Here is a 9,077-nt window from a genome sequence, read left to right on the forward strand (position 1 = left end):
AAGCATTTCCCCGAGTTCTGTGAGCCGAGCTAGCGAATTAACCAAACCCAAGGAGAGGGTCTTAGGAACCCTGATGTACATAGAGCCAGCCGGTCAGAGATACAGGGGCTTGCGATTGGCACCTGAAGTGGGGGCCTTCTCGTGGGACTGAGCCCTCAGCCTGTGGGTCTGGCACTCATTCCAGGTGGACAGTGTCAGGATTGGTTGAACTACAGGACCCAGGGCCCCTCCTGACACTGCCCCGTCTCGGAGGTGGGGACGCGCTTGTCTGGGTGAGTCCCTGCTGGGGATCTGACACTGGAAGACCTTCCAGGCGGCAGGAGGCTCAGGACCTCCCCCAGAAGCCCCTTCCCCTCCGACACTGGAAATACAAGGTTTCATTTCCACAAACCTGTGAGTTTGTGCATATTCTGCACTAGGACGCAACACGGGGTCAGGAGAGACTGTGGGGAAAATAAGCAAAACATGGCCAGACCCATTTTCTTACCAATTTTCAAGTGGATTTCGGGTATCAAACTATCATCCTGTTTGGTTTTTTTGTGCAGCAGGATATTAACCAGCGTTAGAGGGAGGGAGATTCTGGGACAGGCTGCGGCGCGGATGAGCCTTCCGGCTGCTGAGTGACATGAGCCAGTCACTGAGAACAAATCCTGCCCAACTCCACTTAGGTGGGGTCCAAAGAGTTGACAGGTTCACGGAGACAGGGAAGAGAAGGCAGGTGCCAGGGGCTGCGGGAGGGGAGGGAGGGTTTACTGAGGGCAGAGTTTCCGTTTGGGAAGATGAAGAAGCTCTGTGGGTGGAAGGTGGTGACGATGAACGCACATAATGCCTCCAAAGTGTACAATTAAAAACGGCGACAAGGGCCCCAGTGTTATGTGATGCACATTTTACCGCAATGAAAATCATACCTCATTGGGCCAGCCCTCTCCACTCAGAGAGGAGGAAGCTGTTCTTCCCCAAAGCACACATTTTCAGGACGGCCTTTTTAGACGTGCTGCATTGCATGAGGACTGTGGAGAGTGTGAGAAGGGGAGGCCAGCCAGGCAGGGCCCACAGAGAGCAGGGGTCAAACCATGGACATCTTTAGGGCATTTGTCCCTCCTGGTCCTTGGGAACAGCCCCAGTTGACCCCCTGACGTGTGTCTGTGGCATGGGGGGGCCCCTGGAGCACCAGGGTTGGGGTGGGCACTGAGGTGGGCAGAGCGCAGTCCAGCTCGGTCTCTGCGAGCCCAGTCATGGAGGACTCCACACAGGTACAGACCCATGACTTTCACTCCGGGTCTGCCGTGAGTCGCTCGAGTTCACCAGCCAGCACCCCGTCTTTAGACAGCGGGTGTGTAAGTCAGCCAGGTTCTGTGTCACTGAAGGCTTCCTTCCTTGATGTGTCCCAACACAGCCTCTTAAGCTGTGGGGTGAGGCCTGCAGTCCTGCCTCTTGTGTCTGGGGAGCACGTTGGCTTCCAGGGCAGCAAACTCACGGTGCTTCCTCTAAATGCTTAGACTATGGTGCAAAAGATCCAGGAAATGCCGTTGGCATTCGGTTCCCCTCGCTGTGTCCTCCTGGCCGTTTCCATGAACCTTTTGTTCTGACAGGGAGGACAGCTGGTGGCCTGGGTCTCACGCTCCGCCTCTTGAGTGCCCCGGGGGCCTCTGCAGGCTCCTCTGCGGGCCACATGTGTGTGGTTTGAGCAGAACGGGAGATTCACAGGCTTCTGCTGGGAGCTCACTTGTTTATTTTGGACGAATTGTTTGTCTCTGTTGCTGACCATGCAGCCTGAACCCTGTTTTGTTATTTCGCTGTCCACGAGTTCTGTCAAAGACCAGTGACCTTCTGCCCTCATCCGCTGACCGCCCGACTTCACTAAGCAGCATTAGATGACATTTTTCTGTCACTGAATTTTTAGGTCAAGCCCATTCTATCACTGCAGAAGAGATAACTGGATGGCAGCATGACAGCCTTTGGGGCAGGGCGGCCATCTCTGGATCAGACACATTTTTCTTTTACCCAGGCACGCGGCCTTTGCCATTTCAGAGCCAGGGCTTTTCCCAAAGACTACATCTCCATCAGCTGCACCTCGTGCAGGTCCCACCCCCTTATGCCCCTCCCTTACTTTAACAGGTGCAGAAGCGGAGGGAATGTCTGTGCTTTTCCAGGTTGCTTCCTTTCTGTAATGTGACTCACCTGTTCTGCAATGTTTTTTAAGCATTTACAGGCTGCGCAGAATTGTGGAGGATGAAAGTTTGACAGAGACTTGGGGCTGACCTGAGGGAGTCGTGGGCAGCAAGGCCAGCGGCGAGGCAGATACAAGAATAACTGTGGTGTGGGGGTTGAATAGTACACGCTGCAGCCTCCCGGGGTGCAGCCATTGGGGGATGAACAGACCCGTGGTCCTCCACACAGATATCAGCACACTCCCAGGTGCATCTCCAAACACAACAGGTTGGTGTGTCTGCCCGGAGCCCACAGCGCCCTGCCCTGCCCTCGGCCCACCCCATCCAGGGGCCTCACCGACTGCCTACAGCCACTGAAGGGTAGAAGGGGCCCGAACTTGGTCGGAGAGGAGGAAGCTGCTGTTCCAAAGCACACATTTTTAGGACAGCATTTTTAGAGGTGCTGCATTGCATGAGAACTGTGGAGAGTGTGAGGAGGGGAGGCCAGCTAGGCAGGGACCACAGAGAGCAGGGGTCAATCCATGGATATCTTTAGGGTCTCTGCCCATTTTGGTCCTCTGGAACAGCCCCAGTTGCTCCCCCTGAAGCACATCTATGGCACTGGGGCCCCCCGGAGCACCAGGGCTGGGGCAGGCAGTGGGGTACGCAGAGCGCCCTGAGCTGGAACAGGAGGCGTCTCCTCTCCTTCCAGCCAATGCACTGGGCTGGACTCCCAGGTTTCTAGAAAAGTGGGGCAGACACTGGAGAACTGCTTTGTCTTGAGATAGAGTACTCACCCCACCAGGCATAGCGTCCCTCCTTGCCCCTGGTAGTGCAAGGACCAGGCCGTACCCGTGGCAATGTGGAAGCTGAGTCCATGCAGCATCTGGTGGCGAGTGTCGTGCCCACTGGGAGGCTCACCGAAAGCCATCCAGGAGGTCTGGGCTCCTCTGAGGCTGACTCGAGGGGGCTACTCAAACAGAAAATCCCAGGCCTTGCTATTTCAATCTCAGACCAACCCACCTGTGAACACTGCCCTTTCATGTGGACATGGGGAATGAGGAGGAGACAGGGCAAGCTCAGGACCAAAGGAAGAAGAGGCTGACCTTGAAGCCTTCTCCAGGGAGGGACACAAAGTCACGGCCTCAGCTGGCAGAAGGTGCTTGATAAACCACAGCCTCCCGCCCCCAGTGCTCTGGCCCTGGGGACACTTAGACATGATAGAGTCCAGACGCATCCCTGAGAGTCACACCACACACCTCGCACCCCTGTTCTCCCATAAGAAGAGCCCCTCCAGGCAGAAAAAAACCTCTCATGTGTGACTCAACCACGCCATAAGAGAGGCTCAGGTGAAGAAGTTTAACTAAGACGTCAGTGGGGCGGAGTCCTGGGGAAACCCAGCAGCATCTGGCTCGGCCTTCTCCTGGCTGTCCCTGCCCCTCTGCCCCCAACTGAGACAGAGGGAGGCTGGGAGCCCCCGCCCTGGCCATTTGGTGCAATCTTATCAGGAATGCGTGTGCCCTGTTTTTCCTCAGACACTCCACAGGAATGTGTCAAAAGGCACATCGACGTGGCGTCACCAGGGCTGGTGACACAGCCCCTCTGGAAACCCGACTCCTGTGGCAGCTGGTGATGCTGTCTGCCCTGGGCCTCCATCCTGAGCAATGTCACAGTGTCAGCTCACTGTCCTTCCCTGGAGGGACCTCCCCAACACGAAATTCTGATCCAGAGAATGGGTGGTCTCAGCCTGCATCCCCCCGGGAGAATGAGGCCTCTCCTTCTCCGTCCTGGGCTCCGTGCAGCCAGAGGGGTTATCAAGCAGCAGGAGAAGCCAGGAATGATGCCAAGGACACATTCGGGTGACCGGTTATCACCCAGGAGACAGGAGGCATCCACACAGAGATGAGTGGACGCAGAGCCAGACCCCCCAGGATCCTCACGCCATCTCTTCCTCCTGTGGTCAGTGGGGACATGACCCAGGGACAGGCCCTTCCCCAGGAAGGCTAAGCACGAAGTCCCACCGTTCTTGTGATAGAGGCCAGCAGCACTGGTGTTCATGATGTCAGCCAAGGACGGAAGCTCGAAATCGCTCATTGCCCAGACTTGTGAAAACTAAATGGCTGCCCTTTTCCTTGGAACCTCTTTTCTGAAAGCGCACATGAATCTTCAGTTTTCCACAGAGACCTGGAAGGAACTGAAAACCCAGGTTTAGTACGAGGAGAGCATTAGACAGAGATCTTACTAAACATTTAAGGAGGCTAAGAGTACAGCAGGCATTCTGTCTAAAAATCACAGGCTGCAAAAGGAATCAGTGACCCTTGGTCCCAGTGACCCAATCAACGCTGAATCTCAGAGTTGTGTTGAGAGAGTTACAGACTGATGGTTTCACCAGGACAGGCTGCATCAGAACGTAGAACACCTACGTGACCGACCCAATTCACTCCTATTCTTTTGAATTAAATAATGACAAAATCCAAGTTGCTGTTCAAATCAGCAGGAAACCCAGCTGCTAAGGTTTATGGCGATTGGGCCTGCTTGGAAGTCCCAGTTCATGTCAACGTAACCCCATGGATATAGGGCAGGCTGGCCAGATGAAATAAAAGCTTTCTATTCCACTTCTATTCTGCAGTCTCATGCAGCCAACCCTCTTCCTTGTTTAGTGTGGAAATGTTAGGTGCTCAGACCTGAGGCACTATAGTCACACTACCATCTTCAGTCACACTAGCATCTACAGTCACACTACCATCTTCAGTCACACTACCATCTACAGTCACACTACCATCTACAGTCACACTACCATCTATAGTCACACTACCATCTTCAGTCACACTACCATCTACAGTCATACTACCATCTACAGTCACACTACCATCTATAGTCACACTACCATCTTCAGTCACACTACCATCTACAGTCACACTACCATCTTCAGTCACACTACCATCTACAGTCATACTACCATCTTCAGTCACATTACCATCTATAGTCATACTACCATCTTCAGTCACACTACCATCTACAGTCACACTACCATCCTTAGTCACACTACCATCTTCAGTCACACTACCATCTACAGTCATACTACCATCTTCAGTCACATTACTATCTTCAGTCACACTACCATCTACAGTCATACTACCATCTACAGTCACATTACTATCTTCAGTCACACTACCATCTACAGTCATACTACCATCTACAGTCATACTACCATCTACAGTCACATTACTATCTTCAGTCACACTACTATCTACAGTCATACTACCATCTACAGTCACACTACCATCTTCAGTCACACTACCATCTTCAGTCACACTACCATCTATAGTCATACTACCATCTTCAGTCACACTACCATCCTTAGTCACACTACCATCTTCAGTCACACTACCATCTACAGTCATACTACCATCTTCAGTCACATTACTATCTTCAGTCACACTAGCATCTACAGTCACACTAGCATCTACAGTCACACTACCATCTACAGTCATACTACCATCTTCAGTCACATTACTATCTTCAGTCACACTACCATCTACAGTCACACTACCATCTTCAGTCACACTACCATCTACAGTCATACTACCATCTTCAGTCACATTACTATCTTCAGTCACACTACCATCTACAGTCACACTACCACCTACAGTCACACTACCACCTACAGTCATACTACCATCTTCAGTCACATTACTATCTTCAGTCACACTACCATCTACCGTCATACTACCATCTACAACTGCACTGCCATCTACAGTCACACTGCCATTTATAGTTGCATTGCCATCTTCAGTCACACTGCCACACTGTCATTTACACCCACACTGCCACCTACAGTCACACTACCATCTACTCTACAGCTGCATTGCCATCTACAGTCGCACTGCCATTTACAGTTGCACTGCCATCTACAGCCACACTGTCATTTACACCCACACTGCCACCTACAGTCACACTACCATCTACTCTACAGCTGCATTGCCATCTACAGTCGCACTACTATCTACAGCTGCACTGCCATCTTCAGACTGCCATCTACAGTTGCACTGCCATCTACAGCCACACTACCACCTACAGTCGCACGGCCATCTACAGCCACACTACCACCTACAGCCATGCTGCCATCTATAGCCGCACTACCACCTACAGTCGCACTGTCATTTACAGCCACACTGCCATCTACAGTGGTGCTAACATCTACGTTCATGCTGCCATCTGCAGTCATGCTACCATCTACAGCTGCACTGCCACCTACAGCTGCACTGCCATCGTTATCACATGGGGAGGGACTGCAAGGACACCCAGTGTTCTCCCACCACATTTCACGTTTTTCTTCCTTGACATGCCTCGTTCTTGCATGAGTAAAGTTTTCACATTGCATCTCTACTTCAAGAGAAACAAAGAAAAACAGTCCCACTAAACAGAATCACCAACTTCCCCGGCTAAGAGCTCAGAGCACTTAGAATCTAAACAGAAGACTGTTCCACGGTTGCTGTTCAACAGTGACACGTACCTGACACTATCCTATTCGGGAGGTCAGGATCCAAGGTAAATCAGAGAGGAACCTAATTAAGACTCTTTAATCAGTGAGTAACCAATTATTGAAAATTAACTATTACATTCATAGGAGAGTCTGGCTAGCAGTTCCCTAGGTGTGATGGCATGCTTCGATGACAGCCTTCAGTATTGAAGACCTTGATCCCTGGTGGTGGAGTCCCATTACAGTGAATGTCCCTCTAGCCCACACTACAGGGTAGGAGAACAAAATGAACAATAAAACTAGATAAATCAGAGTTGTTTCAGGCTTTTCAGGAGAAAAAAAAACCAAGAATCCCAGAGACAGATTCCAACTGAGTTGGAACATAGCAGGGCAGTCTCTCTTCTTATCCATCTGTCCCTCATTTACTCATGTGTGCATTCAGGAAACTCCCATGAAACACCTTGCAGGTATTGGGACTGCAGAAACGAAGGTGCATAACACAGAAGACTTGCTCTCCAGAAGGGCACAGTCTGAGGTCTATGGGGAGATGGGCAAAGAAGAAGACATTTGAAAATGAAACAAAAAAGAAGGGCTAATAGTCACTGAACACTACATTTTTCTCCCAGCTCTGTCCTAAGGCCTTTACTCAGAATATTTCATTTAGGCTGGGTGTGGTGGCTCACACCTATAAACACAGTACTTTGGGAGGCTGAGGCAGGTGGATCACCAGGTCGGGAGATCAAGACCATCCTGGCTAACACAGTGAAACTCCGGCTCTACTAAAAATACAAAAAATTAGCCAGGTGTGTTGGCACACGCCTGTAGTCCCAGCAACTCAGGAGGCTAAGGCAGGAGAATCGCTTGAACCCAGGAGGTGGAGGTTGTAGTGAGCTGAGATTGCACCACTGCACTCCAGCTTGGGTGACAGAGCGAGACTCTGTCTCAAAAAAAAAAAGAACATTTCACTTAACCCCGATAAGGTGGGTAGTATCATTGGACCCATTGTACAGGAGGAAAAAAGGACAGAAGGTGTGGGAGCTGGACCAAGGCCTCAGATCTGGTGGTTGGCGGAGATAAATTCAAGTCTAGGGCAGCCTGGATCCAGCAGCTATGTCCTTGCCCTGCACTATCCTGTCTATAGAAAGGGTGTTTTCCATTTATTTGCTCACTTAAGGGTGGTTTCTTGAGCTCTGGGTAGATAGGGATGCATATGTTATCATTGCCATGGTCCCTGTCCTCATTCTGCTTACAACTTTGATCCAAAAAAGCTTCCGGAGATGAGGACAAGCTGGAAAAGGACCCAGTCGGCCTCCTTCCCTGGAATTCCCCTAAGACATTCCTGGGTTTCTCAGCAAGTGTTTGCTTGACCGTGTCTGGATTTAGCAGATTTCGGGGTTTTGGAGAGCTTTCCTGCCACTCATAGTTAGTTATGTATCTGAAGGCAACTGCAATTGTGGAAAAGTTGCTTTTTGTGTGAAAGTGAAATTTCCCTACCATTTCTACTCCTTGGTTCTTGCTATCTCTGCCCACGAGGCCACCATGGAAAAGATGCATTCCTTCTGTTGTGTGTAACTTTGGGAATATTTGGAAACATTTCTGAGGTTTCCTATATACCCTTTCTCTAACTTCTCCAACCTAGACATCAGCAATGCTCTCTCCCTGTCATCCAAGAAGTGGTGTCAGCATGTTTATCAGCATGGGCAGCCCCTGGGGGTGGACTTGAGGTTAGTGAAGTAAAAGGAGATCTAAGCATGGCCCGTACTGAGCTTCGGGGGGTGGGCGACACATGGCACACATTCACTTGTGGACGTTTCCTTGGGAACCTTACGTATTGGGTCCTGTGACATTCTCAGGGCAGCGGCTCACTACAGAGGGCATTAAAGAAAGCTGAGTGCCACTTTTGTATTCATCAGTGCTTTGTAATGATGGCAGAGCAGGCTGTGGACTCAGACTGCCTGAATTCAAAGCATACTGTGTAATCTTCAGCAACCTGCTCACTCTCCAAGCTGAGTTTATGCCTTTGGGGAAAATTAAAATAGTTATGTATTAGTCTGTTTTCATGCTGCTGGTAAAGACATACCCGAGACTGGGTAATTTATTAAGAAAAAGAGATTTAATGAACTCCCAGCTCCACATGGCTGGGGAGGCCTCACAATCATGGTGGAAGGCAAGGGAAGAACAAAGGCATGTCTTACATGGTGGCCAGCAAAAAAGAGATATCTTGTGTAGGGGAACTCCTCCTTATAAAACCATCAGATCTCGTGAGGCTTATTAACTGTCATGAGAACAGCACAGGAAAGACCCACCTCCATGATTCAATTCCCTCCCACCAGGTCCCTCCCACAGCACAAGGGAATTATGGGAGCTACAATTCAAGATAAGATTTGGGTGGGGACACAGCCAAACCATATCAAGTTCCATATATTTGTGGATGTGCATGTGTG

General features: G+C 50.5%; 1 protein-coding gene across 1 annotated transcript; it reads right to left on the reverse strand.

Moving 5' to 3' along the window:
- Window positions 1-1,203: 1,203 nt before the first annotated feature.
- LOC126952453 (putative uncharacterized protein FLJ45177) lies at window positions 1,204-7,553 on the reverse strand. The gene is given in 3 exon segments (XM_050787099.1): window positions 1,204-2,952; window positions 2,955-5,112; window positions 5,797-7,553. Coding segments are annotated over 2 exon segments (489 nt in total). The 5' UTR covers window positions 3,082-5,112; window positions 5,797-7,553; the 3' UTR covers window positions 1,204-2,590.
- Between the last annotated feature and the right edge of the window lie 1,524 nt (window positions 7,554-9,077).

The sequence above is a fragment of the Macaca thibetana genome, chromosome 4, assembly GCF_024542745.1.
Source record: "Macaca thibetana thibetana isolate TM-01 chromosome 4, ASM2454274v1, whole genome shotgun sequence".
Classification (NCBI taxonomy): domain Eukaryota; kingdom Metazoa; phylum Chordata; class Mammalia; order Primates; family Cercopithecidae; genus Macaca; species Macaca thibetana.